The sequence below is a fragment of the Trichosurus vulpecula genome, chromosome 1, assembly GCF_011100635.1.
Source record: "Trichosurus vulpecula isolate mTriVul1 chromosome 1, mTriVul1.pri, whole genome shotgun sequence".
Lineage (NCBI taxonomy): Eukaryota > Metazoa > Chordata > Mammalia > Diprotodontia > Phalangeridae > Trichosurus > Trichosurus vulpecula.
In genome coordinates, this window is record NC_050573.1 from 134,651,920 (window position 1) to 134,675,031 (window position 23,112).

The 23,112-nt window shown below is 36.8% G+C and overlaps 1 protein-coding gene across 1 annotated transcript in view; it reads left to right on the forward strand.

Moving 5' to 3' along the window:
• The window catches only part of NUDCD1 (NudC domain containing 1), a 110,518-nt gene that overhangs the window by 12,479 nt on the left and 74,927 nt on the right, over positions 1–23,112 (forward strand). The window contains exons 2-4 of the mRNA XM_036741757.1: positions 2,380–2,534; positions 11,962–12,147; positions 20,962–21,142. Of these exons, the coding sequence (XP_036597652.1) occupies positions 2,380–2,534; positions 11,962–12,147; positions 20,962–21,142 (522 nt within the window). The remainder of the gene's footprint in view (positions 1–2,379; positions 2,535–11,961; positions 12,148–20,961; positions 21,143–23,112) is intronic.

The window sequence follows — 23,112 nt, forward strand, 5'->3', positions numbered from 1 at the left end:
ATGGATTTTCAATAAAATAGAGGACTTTCAAGCTTTCTCAGTGAAAAGACCAGAGCTGAATAGAAAAATCTGACTTTCAAACACTAGAATCAAGAGAAGCATGAAAAGGTAAGCAAGAAAGAGAAATCATAAGGGACTTAAAGTTGAACTGTTTTGTTTACATTCCTACATGGAAAGATGATGTGTGTAATTCATGAGACCTTTCTCAGTATTAGGGTAGTTGAAGGGAATATACATATATGTAGACAGAGAGCACAGGATGAGTTGAATATGAAGGGATGATATCTAAAAAAATAAAATAAAATTAAGGGATGAGAGAGGAATGAATATATTGAGAGAGGGAGAAAGGGAGAGATAGAATGGGGTAAATTATCTCACATAAAAGTGGCAAGAAAAAGCAGTTCATTGGAAGGGAAGAGGGGGCAGGTGAGGGGAATGAGTGGATCTTGCTCTCATCGGATTTGACTTGAGGACGGAATAACATGCACACTCAATTGGGTATCTTACCCCACATGAAAGTAGGAGGAAGGGGATAAGAAAAGGGGGGATGATAGAAGAAGGAAGGGAAGATAGGAGGAAGAAGTAATCAAAAGCAAACACTTTTGAAAAGGGACAGCACCAAGGGAGAAAATTGAATAAAGGGGGACAGGATAGGAGGGAGGGAAATATAGTTAATCTTTCACAGCATGACTATTTAGGGGGGTGTTTTGCATAATGATACATGTGTGGCCTGTGTTGAATTGCTTGCCTTCTTAGGGAGAGTGGGTGGGGAGGGAAGAAGGGAGAGAATTTGGAACTCAAAGTTTTAAAAGCAGATGCTCAAAAAAAAAGTTGTTTTTGCATGCAATGGGGAAATAAGATATACAGGCAATGGGGCATAGAAATCTATCTTGCCCTACAAGAAAGTAAGGGGAAAAGGGATGGGGGTGGAGGGTAAGGGGGGGGTGATAGAAGGGAGGGCTGACTGGGGAATTGGGCAATCAGAATATATGCCATCTTGGAGTGGGGGAGAGGGTAGAAATGGGGAGAAAATTTGTAGCTCAAAATCTTGTGGAAATCAATGTTGAAAACTAAAAAAAAAAAGATATCAAATAAAAGGAATTGGATGATTAAATAAAAATAATTATTAAAAAAAAGCAAAAAAAAATGTTTTCCAAATGTCACTAGAGACAAAATGGTTTTAATACACTGAAATTATGAAAAAGTGGTTTCATCCTTTTTGAGTGCAGAGAATCTTTCCTTTATTTTTTTCATGTTTACATGCTTTCATATCTACATGGAGGTCAGTTTATTAATTTGTATTTTCAGACACTATCACATTAAAATGTGTTCATTATATTTTCCCAAAAAAAAAGAATTTAAGTGATTGACCGTTTTACTTGGAATTAAAAGATAATTGAAATTGCCAGAGATTACAGTTTGCAAACTCAGTGCTTTCTCCTAAATTCTGATCTGGTGAAGGTAAGTTTTTAAAATCAACTACTGAAGCCAACTTAAGCCAAATTGCTTGACTTGTGGGATCCTGGATGCCAAGAAGTTTGGAGCAGAGACTGGATTTGGAATCAGAAGACTTGGTCTCAAAGTCCACTTCAGGTAATAGGAATAAGATTTGGAGGTGACCTTAGAGATCATCTAGTGCAGGGCTTCTTAACCTTTTTTGTGTCATAGGCCCTTTGTGAAGGCTGGGGAAGCCTATGTTTTTAAATGCATACTTAGGATTATAAAGGAAACTGATTATATTGAATTATAGTTATCAAAATACAAAAATTCATGGACGCCAGTTTAGGACTGCTGATTCTAACCTGCCTTTCTTTTTTCCCCACATTAGAAAATTAAACCTAGAGAAACTTACATGACTTGCTTAAGGTTACAGGTGATAAGTACTAGAGTCAGAGTTTAAACCCAGATCTTCTAGCACCAAAGCCGTTTCTTTCCACTGTACCACACTGATGTCTGTCTGAGTGATTTTTGACCAGGTGCTTTACTTCTCTAGTTTTGTCATGTATATAATGAAGAGTTTGGATCTGAAGGTCACTAATGTCCCCTCAGGTTTGTCATTTTCTGATTCTGTAAGATGAGTGATTTGGTTTAAGCGAGGAGCTTCATGAATTAATCTGTTAAAAAATGGGGATTCCCTTTTGTTTTCACAGTTACAGTCATTTCTGGAAATTTTTCATCTCTCTAATGTTAAATGATAAAGTACTTTACAACTGCTCTACCAACTTGATAAAAGAGTATACTTTTCAGAATTTCTCTTCCTTTCTTGACTGCACTGTTAGTGGTATGGAAGGCTATGTGCTTTGCTTTAGTCCATTTGGTGATTTCTTTGGCCTTGAAAGGAATCTAATTACAAAACTGTTTTTTTCCCTTTTTTCCTAGCTGTGGCAGAAGTAAAGCTCAGAGATGATCAGTATACACTGGACCACATGCGTGCCTTTGGCATGTTTAATTACCTGCATTGTGATTCATGGAATCAAGATAATATCTACTTTGTTGATCAGCTTGGAAGAATTATGAACTTAACAGTTACACTGGTAAGAATAAAGTCATTGAAAAAGAGAAATTTGATACATTTACATAGTAATCATTCAATCATTGAACATTTATTAAGTGCCTACTATGTATCAGCCACTGTCCTATGTACTAGGGATGCAAAAAGAGACAAAAGATAGTCCCTGCCCTCAAGGAGCTTATAATCTATCAGCCAGTGGGATTCTGTGCTTTGTACATCCCCTCTAGAATGTTCAAATATCAAATCTGGCATCAAACCTTATACAAATAAGGCCCTGGAAGGGGGGTATCTCATACCATGAGGAAGATCTAAGGTCCTCTTCATTAGAAAGGACCATGGACCCTTAAAAAAAGTGCTGTTGGCTCAGAGTTCTGCCTCAGTCTCTTATTGTGGATTGGACAATTTTAATCCCTACGGAGATACTGGAGTGGTTTGCCATTTCTTTCTTCAGCTTATTTTCTGGATGAGGAAACTGCGGCAAATGGGGTTAGGTGACTTGCCCAGGGTCACACAGCTTATTGAGTGTCTGATGTCAGATTTGAACTTGGGTCTTCCTGATTCCAGGCCTTGCACCCTATCCACTATCCACCTAGCTGCCCTATATCTGGAGTACCTAAGAGATATGTTATTATGGACTAAGTCAATGGGCTGCCTCTTCAGCTGTAGAGAAAGGCACATTAAAACAACACTGAGGTACCACCTCACACCTATGAGATTGGCTAATATGACAGAAAAGGAAAATGTTGGATGTTGGAGGGGATTTGGGAAAACTGGGACACTATTTCACTGTTGGTGGAATTGTGAATAGATCCAGCCATTCTGGAGAGCAATTTGGAACTATACCCGAAAGGGATAAAACTACGTACCCTTTGATCCAGCAATACCACTGCTAGGTCTGTATCCTGGTGGCCAAGAATTGGAAATCAAAGGGATGCCCATGAATTGGGGAATGGCTAAACAAGCTGTGGCATATGATTGTGCCATGAGAAACAACAAGCAGTATGATTTCAGAAAAACCTGGAAAGACTTACATGAACTGATGCATAGTGAAGTGAACAGAACCAGGAGAACGGTGTACTTAGTAACAGCAATATTGTTCAATGAAGAACTGTGAATGACTTAGCTGTTCTCAGTGATCCCAGACAGTCTCAAAGGACTAATGATGAAGCATGCTATCTGCCCTCCAGAGAAAGAACTGATATTGATTGAATATAGACTGAAGCATGCTATTTTTCACTTTCTTTCATTTTTTTTCTTTTATTTGAGTCTTCTGGTACAAAATGACCAATGTAGAAATGTTTTTCATAATTGCACATGTATAACCTACATCTGATTGCTTAGTGTCTTGGGGTGGGGATAGAATTTGGAACTCTAAACTTTAAATAAAAATGTCTTAAAAATTGAAAAAAAAAATGAGAAGCAAAAAAAAAAAATCATAAGAAATTATTCTTTGTAGAAAAATTTTATTGATACTTTCATTTTTTCCTACTAGCTCTTCAAGTTTACTTTTAATTATTATCCTATTCTCCTGTGGTATATAAATATTAATCTTAAAACATATTATTGACACAATAATGCAGAAGTACTGTGTTGTAGAGGTTAGAACCAGCCTCATAGTTAAGAATACCTGGGTTCAAATCCCTCTTCCTGCCTTTTTTATGCCTTTGGGCAAATCACTTAACCTCTCCATGCTGCCATTTAATTCTGTTAACACACTTAAGTTTCAGAGTAGGTGCTGATCTACACTAATAAGGGAAATTTCCTTATTAGCAATTCCTTGTGTCAGGGAATCATGGGTATGTTTAAAACAAAGCAAATCACACACACATACCCCCATATACTTACACACTAATGATACATACAGTACACATGTGTACATATACGTACACAAATGATGAGTATTCAAAAGTTGTCCTGTAGTTTTAAGGTACTGAAAATTGTATGTGTATGGAGGGTTGGAATATTGTGTCATTACTGGTATTCTGATAACATTAAACCTTCTCTTTCAAGAGCTAAAACTCTTTTACCCTAGCCATTTTTGATGGATGGCTATATTTCTAAAATGTATTAATACTTCACTCCATCCTCAAATGGAGTATAATGGACATAATTCAACCTTTTCTTGATTATTTAGTCTTACCCTTGTGGATAACAATTACATATAGTGATACCTTATTGAAATATTTTTTTTCAGAAGTTCCTTGTAGATCCAGAACTCTGTGGTTATCTCTGTTCCTGTCACTTTACTATGCTATTCCAATGTGACTCATATTCTAATCCCAAAGTAAAACCCCATAATGTAAAACATAATTGGATAACTGAGTAGTTGTATGGTTGTCATGGTCGTTTTGTTTTTGTATGGTTCATCACTGTTCCAGAATTATGCCTGTATTTGGACAGCTAGATGTCACTGGTGTTCCTCTAGTAGCTCATATTGTAAGTTTTAATTTGCAAAGTAGATTCACATATATTATTGCCCCTTGCCCCTCATAACATCTCTGTGAGGTAGATAGTAATATCCTTATTTTGTAGATGAAGAAACAGATGACATCATACCATTTTCACAAATATTAAGGGAAGGGAATTTTCATTACCTCCTGTTTTAAGGGTAGGAAGGGAAGGGAGAAGCTATTAGTTCTTTTTTGAAATGGACCAAGAAAAGAAAGAAGCCCAGTTTGCAAAAACTTGGTGGCAGGGGGCAGCTAGACGGTGCAATAGATAGAGCACCAGCCCTGGAATCTGAAGGACCTGAGTTCAAATTCAGCTTCAAACACTTGACACTTACTAGCTGTGTGACCCTAAGTAAGCCACTTAACCCCCAATTGCCTCGCCAAAAAACCAAAATAAAACAAAAAAAACTTGGTGGCAGCAGTAGACCCATGGGGTATTTAAAAGAAAATGTGGTATAGAAATGCCAGTTCTAATTTTATATTGGCCGGAGGCCCTAGTACACAAAAGTTCTTCACTCTCCCTCTACCCAGATGAAGCTCCTGTCTCAGGTTATAGGTTTCAACACTGGTAGGAATGAATATTCCATATGTTGAGACTACATCAGAGGAAAGATAAATTCCTAACATCCCAAGTTAGAGCTCTGAATGTTTTCCTGTAGAAACATTGTGGTTGGATTCCTTAGCATTGTTAGTATAGTACTACACTTAATGCAGGTCATGAATAAAATATTTTTATGGTCTATTATGAGAACATAACTGTCTTGTGTAATATTGTTTCTATGGATTTATTCATTTTCAGTTTCAAACAAATTTGCAAATGTCCTTTTGGAATATAATCTATTTGTAAGTAGATGACTACTGATACTATTGGCATCTTGGGTACAAGGTCTCGTTTATGATACTGCTAATAATTGGCATTTATATGTCAACCTTTAAAGTTTGCAAAGCACTTTACATACGGTTTTACATTTAATACTGTGACCCTGGGAAAAGAATGATTATTTCCTTTTTATAGCTGAGGATGCTCAGAGAGGATAAGTGATTAGCCTGTGCTCACATAGCTAGAAAGCATCAGAATCTGTAAATGTTTGTTAGTCATCCTGATTAATTTGTACTTTCTAATTTAGATCTAGTTGGTCTCAAAAGGCAGGTTGGAGCTTGTCTTGCATTTATTATCAGTCTGACAATCTGTAGTTTTATATTTCTTTGCTTCTAATTAAAATAGTACTTAGCTCAAATTCAGTTAGTTTTCTCCCCCCCCCATATAGCATATCATAAATACTAGATCTAAAATATTAATAGGTAACGGATGGTTGAGGAGGTCTTCTTGATGAAGGACTAGTAATCAAAGACCGCTGTTTTCTTATTAAGCGGCCCAGTGCATTTGAAAGCCCATTTTCTATTTGTATTCTTTTCCTCAGACTTCGTAGTTTATATTCATATATACTATAATAGCTAGTATTAAACTGATAGATTTTTATACCTCTTTGTAGGATGTATAAATACAGTTTGAAATGTTAGAAGGGGAATCTGCATAACAGTCATCATAGCCAGGTAGGTCAGTTTCCTGATATAGACACTTACCTTATTAAATAAAAATGTTAGTGATCTTAATGATTAAAGAGTGTCTGTACTGGGGAAGAGAATGGGAAGAGAATAAGCATTTTTATATAGCACCTACTATGTGCCAGGCACTGTGCTAAGTGCTTTACAAATATTATCTCATTCAGCCCTTACAATATGCGAGGCAGGTGCTATTATCATCCTCATTTTATAGTTGAGGAAGCTGAGGCAGGTTAAATGACTTGCCCTAGGTCACACGGCTAGTAAGTGTCTCCCAGTACAAATAAGAAGCCCTTCAAACTTCCTCATTCTATATGATTTTCATCTCTGTACTTCAGTAAATTATCCTATTTGCCCAGTGCACAGAATGACTTTCTCTCATTCTTTTAATATCTTGAGCATCCTGGTCTAGTATATTTTGCTGTGGTCTTACTAGCTATCTAAGTGATACACCCAGTTTTCTATGTCTTTGATGGTTTTCATTTGGCTTCTCATTTACAAACCTAATAACGTGCTAAAGCCATTTGGGTCATCCTCAATGTTGATTTTTTTGAGATTGTGATGTTCTGTGATTTGCAGCAATATGACATCATTGGGAAAATATTAGTTTTTAAGAGGTTGTCTTTTCTAGTATTGAGGAGTCAGTGTTTTGTGTAGTTTCCTATGTGTAATCTAGTTCTAAGACCTAGATGATAGGAGTTGAATAGTCTTAATTTGAGTTTGAGTTAGGAAGAACTAGGTTCAAATCCTACTTTATATACTTACTAGCTATGTGACCTTGAGCATGTCATTTAACGCTCCATGCCTTAGTTTCCCTATATTTTAAATGAAGGAATTGAATTTAGTGGCCTCTAGAGCCCTTCGTGCTCTAAATCTATGTTCTTGTGATCTCCAGTAGACTACAAGCTTAATGTAATCCAGCACTGTGATTTTTAAGTCAGAAAAACTGCGATATTGGATTGAATTGAGAAAACTGTTTCATCACTTCATAGTTAGGCAATTAAATTTACTTGGAATTATGGCATCTAATCCTACATTCTAGTAGTTCAGTATCATTAGATTCCCATTCTTTCTGAATTTAGACTGCTGGATTTCAGCTGATTGCCAACAGGTTACAGCTTATTAATGAGGAAAACCAAAGTTGGTGAAATGGTGTGGAAAGGAGGAGGAAACTGATATTTGACTTATAGAGGAGAAAAAAGAAAAGGACATAAAAGTCCTAGTGATTGTGTGCTTTAATTTTTTGTTGATGCTTTTATGTTTCATAAAAGATTATTAAATAAAATTGTATACAAGATAAAAATACATTTTCTTAAGCTTCTGAGATTTGTTTTTAAAGGAAAAAGAAAAGTATTAATAGTCATACAGCCAAATAAAGGCAAAGAATGTTACTGCTGAGAGCCTTTCCTTAGAACAAATTGCTTGTTTTTAAAGGGCAGAAATGTCTTCTTTGATTTTCATTTATTCTAATTGATTGTGTTTGATTTTTTTTTTCATCCTGGATATTATTTTTTTAAAATTAAACTAACAAAGGTGAATGGATCCACTTAAGGCACTGCAAATAGATATAAGCATTAAGATTAAGACTATTCAACATTGCAGTCTTGTCCAAGCTGCTCAGTAGACCCAGCTTTTGAAAAACATTTATAATTGGCATATTTAAAATATAATATTTTTATAAATATTGATTTATCACATATTGCTATTATTATGTTAGTTACCCTTACAGTAGTTGTAGTGTTTTTCTAAGGCTTTCACATATAGTTAAAATTGTTAAAATGTACTCATTACATATTGAATGTAATTGGCCTGCTTGAGGAGAAAAGAACATTGATGCTGTACTTGAATAGTACAGTTTTGTCTTAGAAATATGTCTTTGATACTTTAGATCTGTAGTTTTATGACTGCATATTCCTTTTATGAAAGTAGACATATCTTGCAACCTCAAAAGTCTCTTAATGTTGTTTGATTCTTGTTTTTGTATTCTGCTAGCCTTGAATAGGAAAATTTGTTATGTTTTCCAAAGTTCCAGAAACATAAAAACAAATAAACCAACTGCACCTGTTTCTTAGAGGAAAGATAGCTAAATCAACTTCTAAAATTTTAAATGCCTACAAATCATCTATAGAGAGTGCTTCTCAGGATATTAAACTGATTGTAGTGCTGGTACATTAATTAGCCCCATGAGTAACTTTATCTTTTCAAGAATATAAAGAAAAAGAGATAAGATTCCTGTCCTGTGTTTAAAGTCTATCTGTGTCATATATTTAGGCAGAGATTTCAGTAACCTAGAGAACCCACAATCACAGATTACTTATCTAGTTTGTTCCTCCATGATTAAGGAGACAGAGAGCTTTGCTTCTAGTTTGTACAGATGTCTAAAGGAGGATAAAATGTTGATATGGGCTTATTATTTTGTATATGTACACATATATAAAATATTATATATAATACATATATATTATATATATTCTATATGTAATGTGTAGTGAGAAAACCTGATGGTAGTGGATAGAAAGCTGGCCTCAAGATGAGCTGACTGAGGTTCAGGGTCTAGTCGCTTAACTTCTTAATGCTCCAAGCAGTTGATAGAAAGGTTGTCTTAAGGTGCATTGGTAGAACACACATTTCCTCACCAGAAGCCTTCCTATACCAGTGAAATCACAGCTTTAGGTAAAGAAAAAAAAAAGCCGGTACTTAATGTTTTAAGGATATTTCTATCATAAGTGGTTGATTTTTTTAAATTAAATGTTGCAATTGGCATGATTCAGGCATTTGGAAGCTTTATGTATGTGGAACACCTCATTCCTTGACGGATGGATAAATAAGACTTTTTTTCTCCCTCCACAATGGCAGAGGCAATGATACTGATTTACAGTTGTATTCATGTGTCATTGATTCAGATGTGCCATTAATAGTCAAGTATAATGAGGTGGTTAAGAGTGTCTTTGTTGGTCATTTATTATGTACTTGAGGGCCGACAAGTCACATATAGTTAATATTTAGGCACATATGATTATCTAGTAAAGATTAAAGATATGTTGGGGTGGGGGAAGTAAAAACATGGACCATTGCTTATCCTTGGTGGTTTAGATAACCTGCCAAATTGTATCTGAAAGAAATGGCTGATGCAGTTGGATCAATCAACAAATATTTATTAAGCGCCATAGGTTAGGCACTGGTCTTACAAAGGCAAAATGTGAACCAGGCCTGGCTCTCCTGGAGCTTATATGCCATGAATAGTGAAGCAGCAGGTACACAGAGGGTGTTCTAGGATGTTTAAGCTATTAAAGCTTAAAACTTCACCAAGACTTTTAGGACATCATGTATATAGGTATATATAGAATAAATATGGTAGCTAAGGAAAGAGTGCAATCCTAGTATGGTGGGGGCCAGGGGTGAGGGTGGGGACTAGGTAAAGTCCAAAATCTTGGTTCCAGTTCCTCGAGCGTTTTATGTGCAGAACAACAAGACAGCCACCTTGGTAGCATTCAGGAGCATGGAAAGCATGATGATTTCATTGTAAAGGTAGTTAGGACCAAGGTGAAAGGTTTCAAAAGTAAAACATGATTTTGCACTTGATCTTGAGTGGTAGGGAGCCACTGGAGTTTATTTAATAGAGCAGTGACATGGTCAGACCACAATAAAAATCATTTTGTCAGGTAAGTAAGAGTGTGTTTTAGAGTGGGGAGAGACTTGAGTCAAGGAAATGAATTACAAATTCATTATAAGCTAGGTGAGAGATGCTGGGGCTCTGAATGAAAGTGGTGAGTATATATGTAATGAGAAAGGAAAAGATGCTGAGATACTGTGCAGGTGGAAACAGCAAGAATTGGCAACTGATTGGCTATGTGTGGTGAGGGAGAGTGAGGAGTTGAGAAGAACACTGAGATTGTGATCCTGAGACACTAGATGGATGACTGTGCCCTCAAGCGAAAGAGGGAAGTTTGAAAGGATGGTTTGGGTTTAGGAAGGGATGTTACATGTCTTTCACAATCTTTAAATGGTGAATCTCTGTAATAGTGTGGATATGGAACACATTAAAAAGCTTTTAGGAAAAATAAAAAGTGACCAGTAGTCTGAGTGAATTTTCCTTGTAATTCAAATCTGAAATAGTTTTCTGATAATGGCATGGAATGTACAGGCATATCCCACTTAACCTTTTGAATTGGTTCTAAGAAAACATTACTTTGGAAGAAATATCTTTACTGGGGTCAGTTCTTTTCATGGCAGCTATGTTATAGATGGAAGAAATGTTCCTTTTCAGAAACAAGAGGCTCTAATAACTCTGGTCTGGAGTTGGCTTTGTGAATAACAATAAGGACATGTATTTAGAGTTTTCACAGTCCCAAAATATAAAGACCTCTTCTACCAAAGGACCCCCTGAGATTTTTGACTGGACTTAGTGGTGGGGTATGTGTGTGTGTTTGCACCTGGAGCCAGCTGACTGAATGACAACAGAGAAGATGGAGGAGGTAGAAAGAGGGAGTAGCTCTGTGTTCCTTACTTTAGGGTCCCGTTGAAAGTGTAAAGTTTTAACCAGGTGACAACTTGCATCCAGGTTTGGATGTGGGAAGCCACTTGTTATAATAGAAAATGCTGAATGAGGAGTCACAGGACTTGGGTTCAGATGCTTGTTCTTGTGTACACCACTTGTGTACAACCTCTGGGCTTCAGTGTCCTCATTTACAAAATGAGAGGGCTAGAGTGGCTGACCTGTTCTTCGTTCTCTCCCTATTCTTCCTTCACTCATCTTAAAGAGATGGAGATAAGGGCAACCAGTGGGGCTTAAACTTTGAACTTTCAGAAGGTGATTTAAAAACAAAACATTCAGGGCAGCTAGGTGGTGCAGTGAGTAGAACAACAGCCCTGGAGTCAGGAGGACCTGAGTTCAAATGTGACCTCAGTCACTTGACACAGTTGCTAGCTGTGTGACCTTGGGCAAGTCACTTAACCCCATTACTCTGCCTTCCCCCCCTCCCAAAAAATAAAAAAAAATAAAAACAAAACATTCAGCCTAACCTTTTTTTCTTTCATATTTTCTTATGTGTTCTAGAAGAAAGCTATACAAAACAATTAATTAAGACTTCTTTCAGGGTGGTGTTCAAAGAGATATTCAGCATTATATAGTGGGTTATCAGTAAGCAATCCCATTGAAAACAGATTAAAACTGGGTAACTAGCCTTAGCTGGGATAGCCTCTTAGGACTGGCTGAAGAACAGCCTGGGCACTTTAGAGCGAGACTTGATTATAATGTATCAGTTAAGTTGGATCAAACCGACTTTATTGAGGTTAGAATTATGTAAATGTAGAAATTCTTACCCAAAAAACTTCAAAATGAAAAATCAAAACAAGATTACTTTAGTATTAATCTATATGTATCTATGCAAGATGTTGATATATAGCATTTCTTTCTTCTTCTTTTTTTCCCCCTAGGACACTGCCTTAGGAAAACCAAGAGAGGTTTTCAGACTCCCTACAGATTTATCAGCTTATGACAACCGCCTTTGTGCATCTCTTCATTTTACATCTTCTACATGGGCTACCCTGTCAGATGGAACAGGTAGATTGTATCTCATTGGAACCGGGGAGCGTGGAAATGGTACTTCTGAAAAGTGGGAGGTAAGGTTTGAATAAACCACTGTGTCCAGATTAAGATAAACCAAGACTTTAGAAGATAATTTCTTTCCCACTGGGGGAGCCATTAGATTTTTTTTTTTCATCATGGAATCTAACAAACTAAACAAATAGCTTGATCAAGAAATTGTCTTTAGTCTCAACATACTGCTTTGCAGGCACTAGATTGATGTTCTTGAATCCTGCCTTTGGAAGGAAAGCGCTGACAAAGCATACAGTGGGTGTATGAGAGGAGGAAAGAGCTGAAGTGTTATCGAATGCTTTTTTTCTCTCACTGGAGCCCAGGTTTCTTCTAAAGCACTCTCTTGGCTCTAACATCGTTTTTTACTTTCACATCATACCCTGGATATGATAGAGTCCTCTCTAACTCTGCCCCTTTTTGTTCATCCGTGTCTTTTTTACTCCTTTAAACTGAATATTTTGCCGGTTTGGTTTCAAGAAATGTTTATTGGATTTAGCTTAGGTTTTTCCAATTTTGTATTCCCTTTCTTATGCTCACCATTGTGAATAGTATGGTATAGTGGAGGGAACATTGGATTTGGAGTCAGGGCGGGTCTGACTTCAACTCTTGCTTACTTATGTGACATTGGGCAAGTAACTTTCCTCCTATGGCAGTCGGTTTTTTCATCTGTAAATGAGGGAGGTAAACTAAATGACCAGTACAATTCCTTGTTAGCTCCAAGCAGCTTATGAACCTTTCTACTTTATGCTGTATCGTTATTATTATTGTTGTTGTTATTTTGTAATTTCCATTCACTTATATATGATTTTTAATTTCTTCATGTAGTATCCTCCAACTTTCTTAGTACCTAGGCTCATAAGTGTTCATTTGAAGTTGAGTATAGTAAACTGGCTTGGGGGTACTGGTGTTGAAAAATTAAGTATATCACTCCTTGATACCTTAATGTTAATTGCTCTGAGCTAGTCAGACAATACTTACCTACTATCTTTGTGTACTTAAGGAAGTCAGTTAATTTCTCTAGGTCGTAGTTTTCTCAACCATAAAATAAATGTTGAGCTGTGTGAACTCCTAAGGTCTTTTCCAGCTCCTAATATGTGATCCTGTACTTATTGGTGTAACATTAGTGAATGGTGTTTTGGTTGCTTATGGTATGTGGTTGGAGGAAGGCAGAGAATGAGGGACATTTGATATCTCAGAACATTTCCGGAGACTCAAATGCCTGGCGTAGATTGAAGGTCTCTGTAAGGATGCATGAGGGCAGTGAATACTTGGGAGACAGGAGACCTATAGGACTTTTGAGCTTTAGAACTTTGAAAAGTATTAATGTCATACTTTAACCATTTTGTTTTTGTTAACATTTAACGGTTTGGGGTTGGGGTTTTTTGTTGGTTTTTTTTTTTTTTGCATTCACAAATAATGCTTATGTTAACTTTTTTAAAATGACATTTTCAGAGTAAATTCCAAACATTGAAATTACTGAGTAAAAGGATGGGATTTTTTTTTTAACTTTTGCTCTTTATTACTTGATCTCCAAAAGATTCTAGTAATTTGCCATTTCAATAGAATCCATCTAAGATGCAAGGCAATGGGACAGTCCATCAACACTCAGGGTGGTTTTCTCTCTTTTCTTCTTCCCCCATTTCCCTATCCCAACCTTGTTCATATACTTTCCCCCCTCCACTGGGTTGCTTGACTGCCCATACAACTTGTATGAAATGGAATTCACTGGTTGTATTCCTTCTGGTGAATTCAGTCCTTACCAATTGCCCTACCACTCCCTCATAGGGTCTTTCAGGAAATAACCTGCTTCTAAGTCTGACCCCTGGACCTTGCTATCTACCTTGCATCTGAAATTTCTGTTATTGTTTATTTCCCTCAGTTGAAGAGTGAGCTCCTTTCAGGTCGGAGACTGTTGGTTTTCTATTTGCTACCCAGCTCTTAGCCCACTGCTTGGCTAAGAGTAAACACTTAGTAAATACTTTTTCATTCATTCATTCTGTAACAGTGAATGAGTACACCTTTTCTCTACAATCCTAACAACATTTATTTTAAATATTTTTTACTACTTGATGGATATAGGGTGCTACTGTTGGGATGCTTGGGCCCCAGCCCTAAGAACATGTCTCTGGAAGCCACCCAGTTTCTCCCCTCTGTCCTGTGAAAAAATTTTCTCTTGTTGCAGAACACATTCTCTTATCAGAATAGACAGAGGGGTGCCTGACCCAAGGATTTTTGACCCTTACTGGCCCAAGGACTCTTCCTCCCACCAAATCCCCAAGGTCCATGCCTCTTACAGCTCTCTCAATGTCTGGCATACTCCCCACACTTTCCCATCCATAGCTCCCAAAGACCCCTGGACCCTTAGATTGCCTAATTAGTATCCCTGGCATTACTTTCCCATGCCCTTTTTCCATATAAACCCCAGCACTATCCTCAGTCTCTCTCTGGTTCCCTTTGTAATACTAAAGCATTACTATGAACTCTTTGCCACTTGATTAAGAGAAGGCTTGAGTGAGTGAATTCATTCCAGGCAACTCTGCCTTGGCATTCTTGGGGTCCCAGCATTCCAAAACCTCATCACTACCTTCGAGTTGTTTTAATTTATATCTCTGATTATTTGAGAGATTGTCCTTTTTTCATATACTTAAGTTTATTATTGTGTGTGTCTCTGATAATTAACTTTTTCATATCCCTTGACCATCTATCCATTGTGTATTGGGAGTTACCTTTGTAAATGTTTGTTTCTTCCCTTTTTAATCTCAGTTTTTTGTTATATTAGCCATAAATATTTTTCTCATTTGTTATATTTACCATAAACATTTTTATTTTTTTTTTGGTTTTCAAACTAATGAAAAAATAGGAACTAAGCTATACTTTTACTCTCGATTATTATTTGTTTATTAGAAAGTATTTGTTTACTAGAAAGAATTCTCATGCCTCCATAATTGAAATAAATGTATTATTATAATTTCTTTCAAGTTTTTATAATTTATGTTTACATTATCTTGCTAAAATTCAGTGAGAAGAATGATGTGTAAAATGTGTTTGCTAATTTTCCAAAATACATTTGTAAAATAGGGAATCATTTCCCAAATTTTTATTTTCTCTAGTCTTATATGACTTTACTTTTATCTAGAGGTAACTAGGTATCACAGTAGACTGAATGCTGGAGCTGGAGTCAGGAAGACCTGAGTTCAAAAATGACTTCAGATGCTTAATAGCTGTGTGGCCCAGGCTAGTCACTGAACCTTTGATTGAGTTTCCTCAATTGTAAAATAGGGATAATAATAGCACCTACCTCCTATGGTTATTGTAAGGAAAAAGTGAGATAATATATGCAAAGCACTTTGCAGACTTTAAGGTTTAAATAAAATTTAGCATTAATGCCAGCTATTATCTATTTGTTTGGATATCTGGTATCATTAGTACATGTTGTCTCCCCCCAGTATAGTACCTCACACATAATAATCTTTAATAAATGCTAGTTGATTGGTTTTTTTTTCATCAATCTATTTCTTTCCCTTCTGCCACATCGCTAGTTTGAGAGTAGCTGCTTTGTAATATTTTAAGGTCTGGAAGCATAAGACTACCTTGCTCAATTTTTTTGTCCCAGCATAGCCTGTCATCCACTATTCTTTATCTCATTTTCTTTCTGCTCTATTTCCAATCCTACTTTGGAATCAACTCCAAAGTTCCTGTTTGAAAAATTAGTTTTTAGGTTAGTATGTGAATTTTCAAAGTCATTTTATTTCAATAATTGCCCTAGCATATTTGACATATCAAGGGTACCTATATTGATGTCCTTTAAATAGACATTGTTGAATTATATTGAGCCTTTAAGTGGCCATTTTATGTGACACATGTTATATCTATTCTAAGAAACATAGCAGTTTCACATTCACCTTAATCTAGGCAATATACTGTTGGACAGTATTAAGAAAATCATTCATTGAATAAGAAATAGTAATGCATTACGTTGAAGTGGGAAAAGTACATATTTCAAGAGGGAAATACTGTTTGTACTTTTTTGTATTAATAGTAGATTAATCTAAAAGGAAAAGCTTAAATGATTGCTGGTTTCAAGCCATTTGTCACAGAAGTGAGACCTAAAGTTAGCAGAAATTAGTTATTCTTAAGTCTTAGTCTGTGACCTATTTATTCATTCACCATTTAAGTACTTACAGTGTTCTTAGCTCTGGTCTTAGCTCAACATCTTTTTATAAAGTGCCAACTGTGTATTCCAAGTACTGAGCTAGGCACTGTAAATACAGAGAGTGGGGCAATCTTTATTCCCTCAAGGAGCTTCCATTCTATTAGCAGAGACACGTACACATATAATTATATACAGAATTAAAATTCATAAAAGGCATGTGCTCACATTTGGTGGCAGCTAGGTTATGTAGCAAGTAAGTGCACTGAACCCAGAGTCAGGAAGACCTGAATTTAAATTCCACATCTCTCGAATATGTATACTTTTCTCCTGATACTACAATAACCCATCTCGTGACTGGACTATTGCAGCAGCCTCCTAAGTGATCTCTGCGTTACGTGTCTCCCCGCTCCATTATATCCGACACTTAGCTGTCAAATTAGTCTTAATAAAGCACAGGTCTAACCATGTCACCCCTTCCTCTACTCACTCAATATATGCCAATACCTCCCTATTATCTTTAAGATCAAATATAAAATTCTCTTGGGCTTTTAAAATCCTTCATAATCTGGCCGTTTCCTACTTTTCTGGTCATCTTTTTTAATTTAATTTTTTATTTATGGAATAAAACAAGAAACCTTTTCCATTCTTCTTAAAAAAATACTCTCTCTCCTATCCTTCTTGTACTCTTGTGATCCAGTGACATCGACCTCCTTGGCCTTCCTTTCACAAGACACTCTGTCACCCAAATCCATGCGTTTTCATTGTTTCCTGTGCCTGGAACTCTTGCTTTTCCCTCATCTTCATCTTCTGGCTTCCTTCAAGTCTCAACTAAAGCTCTACCTTTGATGATCATTTCCAGCCATCCTTCATCTTAGTGCCTTCCCTCTGATGTTCTCCAGTTTACTCTGTATATACTGTTTGTAGATGGTTATGCATGTTGTCTCCCCTGTTAGATTGATTTCTTAAGGCCAGGGACTGCCTCTGGTGCAAAGGCATAGAGATCAGAGATAGCTTGTTATTCATGAGTTTCTGAGAGAAGCCCATTTTGCCTGGATTGCAAAGTATGGAAAGGGATGTACAATGAGCCTGGATAGCGTGGGCCCAGGTTGTGAAGGGTTTTGAAAGACAGGCATTTATATTTTATTCTAGAGGCAATAGGGAATGATTGGAGTTTGAGTAGAATGACAGTCAGATGTTCACTTAAGGAAAACCACTTTGGCCGCTGTGTGGAGGATGGATTGGAACTGGGGAGTGTGTTTAGGACAGGGAGACCATTTAGGAGGTCATCACAGTAGTCTAGGTGAGAGGTGATAAGAACCTGAACTTTTTAGGCTGTGTGAGTAAAGAGAATGGGTCAGATACTAGAGATATTGTAGAAAGTTTGGTGGGATATGTTGAGGGATAATAAGGAGGTGAGGATAACCGGATTGCAAAGGGTTTCAGTAATGATTGAAAGGAGAGGAAGAGGAGGTGATGAGTGTAGACAGCTTTCTTCTTGGAGCTTTTTTAAACTGACAAAGTGTGGAGTGGTATAGGAAAATAGCTAAAGAAAAGAGACCATCAGATAGTGAGGATTTTTTAAAGATAGGGGAAACTTGAGCTTATTTTCTGGCCATAAAAATGGAACCAGTAGTTGGGGGAGGGGTTGAAGATTAGATAAGGAATGTAAATGTTTGGAGGGATTGGAATCAAAGATACTTGTAGAGTAGTTGGCCTTGGTAAGAAGGGCTACCTTATCTAAGTGGAAGAAAAGAGGAAGCTGATGATGATGTCAAAATGTTTTGAGATAGAGAGAAAAGGACCTCAATTTTCTCAGTAAAGAGAAAAGGTCCTCATTTGAGAGAGAGAGGGTAAATGGGAGGTGTAGAAGGCTGTAAAAAGAAAGAAGAGAATATTTGGAATAGCTTCTGTGAAGGGAGTAAGATAGAGAATTGATCAGGGAAGGATAAAAAGACTTCCTTGCTCTGAGGTTCTAGTTAAAGCCAGAAAAATTTCCCATGTACCCAGTATATGATTTCCTCCAGCTCCATTTAGCTGCACATAAATATGAATGGAGAAATGGATGGTGAAAGTAATTCAGGTCTTTCTTTTGGCCAGGCATGAAAATTGAAAGTGTTCTTGATTTCAAGAAAGTTGTACTCTACTAGACTTAAGGGGAGTAATATGGATGTTTAAGTAAATAAAGAGTAAATTGAGGAGGGAGGGAACTGTAACAACTAGGAGCGTAGTGGAGGTGGCACCTGGAAGAAGATTGGGATTTGGAGAGGCAGACCTGAGGAGGGTGAATATTTCAGGCATGTGGGATAACTTCCAGGCATAGAGACCAGAGATGGAATTCTGGGCTCTGGGACCAGACAGATGAAACTTAGGATGCATGAAGAAGACCTTAAAGAAGATGGCAAAGATAGATTGCACAGGCCTTTTAAATGCCAAACAGAAGGGCTTATTATTTACCTTACCGGCACTTGGGTACCCCTGGTGGGTTGTGAGCAGAGAAGTGACACAATTAGACATTTTACTCAGGAACAATATTTTGGTGGTTCAATAGAGGCAGTATTGGTGAGGGGAGAGACTGAAGACAGGGAAACTAGTTAGGAAACTGTTACTATAGTCCAGACAAGGGGTGAGGAATGTCTGAATTAGTGCTATAGCCATGTGAGTGGAGAGCAGGCGACAAATGCCAGAGCTGTTTTGGAGGAAGAATTGTCACTATTTGGATCCTGATTATATACGGGCCATAATGGAGAGGAAAAGTTTGAGATTACTTTGTGTATAAAACCTGCATATCTGGATGAGTGATGGTGCCATGAACAAAAATACCCATTGAAAAAGTGCTTTGTTCTAGTTCAGAATTAATCTGTGAAATAAATATTTTGTATCCTGTTTATGTAATAATTACTACCTATTTGAAGCAATAGCCAACCAGTCAACAGAGAACAACTTGATTATGTGCTTTTTCTATTGTGGTCAAGGAGAGGAAAGTTAATGAGGTTTTCTTTTACCTGAGCCCTTTATTTGAAATAATCATTGTGACATGGTAGTTCATAGAACTTTGGACTTGGGAGTCAAGAAGTCCTGAGTTCACAGCCCACTTCAGACCACTTTATGGCCCTTGGCAAGTCACTTAATTACTTTCTCAGCCTTAGCTTCTTCATCTTTAAAATGGAGATGATAATAGCTGTGGCATTTAACTCACAAGTTCCTGTGGGATTCAAGTAAGCTAATGCATGTAAAGTGATTTTCAAACCTTAAAGTATTATAGGGTATCAGTAATAATTATTAAAATATCCCAGCTCTATAATTCCAGAGCCAGCCACCAAAACAATACACACAACAAAATCTAAGGACAGACCTGCACAACTTAGCAGTAGGTAGGGGCCAAAATTAAAATAAGCTAAGCTTCTTTAGGCCACAGATATGTTAGACTAGAGATAGACTGACAATGGTTAGTTGCCATGGGTCATGTGACAAACAGAGAAAGTGCAATGGCAATCCTACATTTTTTGTAGGCTGCCTGAAATCCTTTAGTGGGTCACCCATGGGTTGTTTGTTGTGCAGGCCTGACCTAGGAGGAAGAATTTGTCTGAGGTCTGTCTGAGAGACAGAATAAATGGGGAGAGGGGTGGGCCCTTAGGCAGCATTATGTCTCTCTACTTCCCATGTTCAGAGCTCTTCTTTTCACTTGTTAATTTATACCTAGAGCCTGGCGTCCACTCAGTTTCTTCTCTGGATCCTAATATTTAGGAATATGATTTCAAGCAGAATACTCATTTGAACATAATCCATTTCCAAGGAGAATTTTAGATGTTGCATCCTTTCATTTCATTTTATTTTTAAATCAAGGATACTTATTATTGCTTCTGAATTGTCCATGTCTTTATTGTTGTGATATCTTATTGTTGTATCCTGAGGTACTCAAACTTATTTTGCTTACCACTCCCATAAAAAAAAAATTTACTCAATGCCCCTCTGGAAACCTACTTTAACCCTTTAATGGATTTTTTAAAAAAAATTTGTGTCATTTCAAAAAAAAATTTTTTTTTGAAATGATGTATCTTAAATTTAATTATTTATTATAAATTTGTGGGTTTTTCCTGCATTGAAATTTTGACAGCATATAGTATCGTATTGTAAACAAGTCATTACATGCATATATTTCCTGACATGTATTCCTGCTGATGCATGCTGGACTTCCTGACAATGTGTGACAAGCTTGCCTGCCAGTATTTGCTTGTTAAGAGCTGTGGGTGGATTTGACTACTGATCAGTCATAACTTGCATTTTCTCTGTTTAGTTGGAAGATAATATAATCACTGCTACTTTAACTTTTGTTACATAATAGATGAAACACGTATGAATGGTTTTTCAGAATTTTCTTCTCTTTTCTTAGGCTTCCATTGCCCCTTTATTTTTATTCAATACTTCCCAGTTGCTACCAAGGCTACTACTGCCCCGCTGGATCATTCCAGCACCTGGGGGTGATATTGCCCACTTTGGGAGCCTCTGGTTGTATCTTTATATTCAAAAGTTATTTTGTTCAAAACTTCCAGTTTTAAGCTGCCAGGTCACAATAGTAGTGTGTTGACCTTTTGTGTCATTTCCCTCCTTTGTCAAAATGAACCTTAGCCGTATGTCAGGATTTATCACTTAAACATGTTAATTTCTCATTTTATTTTTCTTACAGATTGTATTTAATGAAGATCTTGGGGATCCGTTTGTTGTACTTCACAGTATTTCCATCATAAAATCTGAAGACCATTCAATAGCTACCATACTTCTTCGAGTTGAGAAAGAAGAATTAGATAGGAAAGGAAGTGGCTTCTATGTTTCTTTGGAGTGGGTTACTATCAGTAAGATAAATAAAGGTAAAATGTGCCAAGTTTTAAAATGTTTAAATCTGTGACGTGTGTATTCATTATATAGTTTAGCCTTGTGAACCCATTCCTGTGAATGCAGGTTATTTCTCAGATTTGGGTGCCAAGAAACTGGACTTGTTGACTTTTGCTTCTGGGTGCATAGGTCCAGAGCATTAGCTTAAATGCTCCTTTCGGGGATAATGGGAAGAAACAGGAATAATACATCCTTCTATGTTTAATTTTACTTTTTATTTAGTAGAATTCTTATTAAAAGGATAGCCTATACTAAAATTCAGTGTTTACAAGATTACTCTTGGGTACTGAGAATGGTACAATATGGAAAAAAATGAACTAAGTGCATTGATAACTAACTCAGCTCTTAAAGATTCAATTAAATATTGCTTTTCCTTCCTACTCTCAGTAAAATCTCTTATTCTCACTAACAGTGCTTCCAAGGTTTGAAAATCACCAACGCTTTTTCCTTTTGTCTATATGTGAAGACTCATTCAATTGCTACTAGTCAGGTCTCAATTCTCCTTGTCTTTCTAAAAATATTCTATGAATGGATGAGACTAGGGAATATTGTTCTATGTGAAGAGGACTTCTGTCCTCATTTCTTCCAGTATTTTCCTATTTATAAGACTTTCATAATGGTTCTTTTTTTTTAGAAAAGGTCTTTTATGTTAGGTCTTCAGGTTTAACTTTTTTTTAAACAAATTGACTTTTTTTCAGTAGGGAGGGCTTTTTTTTTTTTTTAAACAAGAACTATTAAGTTGATTTGTAGTAGAGTTATTTGATTTGAGCCCTGTAGGCCCAGCTTCACTTTGCATGATTTATTGATTTTTGGGCCTGTGTTTGAATCTTTTAGCCTGACATATAACCTGTTAAGAAATGTCTTTTTAGGAGATTTTTTTTCTTTCTGTTAAGGTAAAGAGTCAGTAGTTGGCAAAGAACTTTAGGTTCTGGCTAAATGCCCTATTTGAGGCATTTGTTTTTGGTCTCTTTACTTCCTACATTGTTATATCAGGTAGTATGTCTCTTCTCTACAGATAAAACACATTATAAGCATGCCTCATTTTAAGTCAGTCATCAAGCGTTTATTAAGAACTTACTATGTGCTAAGCAGTGAGGATTCAAAGTCCCTCCTCTGAAGGACCTCTCAGTCTAAGGGGAGAGACAATGTGTTAACCCCTGTGTACATACAAGATACATTCAGAGTAGATGGAAGATAATCTCAGAGGGAAGGCACTAGCATTAAGTGGAAACTGGAAAGGCTTTTTTCAAAAATTGGGATTTTTTTAGCTGGGACTTGAAGGAAGCCAGGGGTCTAAAGTTAGGAGGGAGAGCATTTCAAGTCTGTTAAGCCTTTTGACTGAGTCCAAGTTGTACAGAACAAACCCTTTTATTAAAGGAATTTGTTCCCCACCCCTGAGCTAGATTGTGAAAACCTTTAAAAACCAAGTGGAAAATTTTATATTTGCTCCTGGAGGTAATAAGTAGGGAGCCACTGTAGTTTTATTGAGTTGTTGGTGGTGATATCTCAGATCTGTACTTTGGGAAAATCACTTTGGCAGCTGAATGAAAGATGGACTGGAGTGGAAAGAGACAGGCAGGGAGATCAATCAGCAGGCTATTGCAGTAGTCTAAATGTGAGTTGATAAGGGTCTATACCAGGGTGGTAAGCAGTTTAAGAGAAGAGAAAGGGGCATCATAAGAAATATTGTGAAGGTACAATCAGTGTAGGACTTGGCAGCTCATTGGTTATGGGAGGAAGGGTGAGAGAGTGAGCAGTAGAAGATGACATTTAGCTTCTGGGCTTGGTTGCCTGGGAGGGTGGTGAGGGCATTCACAGTAATAGGGAAGTTTGGGGGAAAAAAAAGGATTTTTTATATAAAACTAGTTATTAGGTTAGTAATTAGCTTTTCAAAATAATTTTGGAATTTCTCTAGCAAGCTGCCTTAAAACATTGTAAATATTTG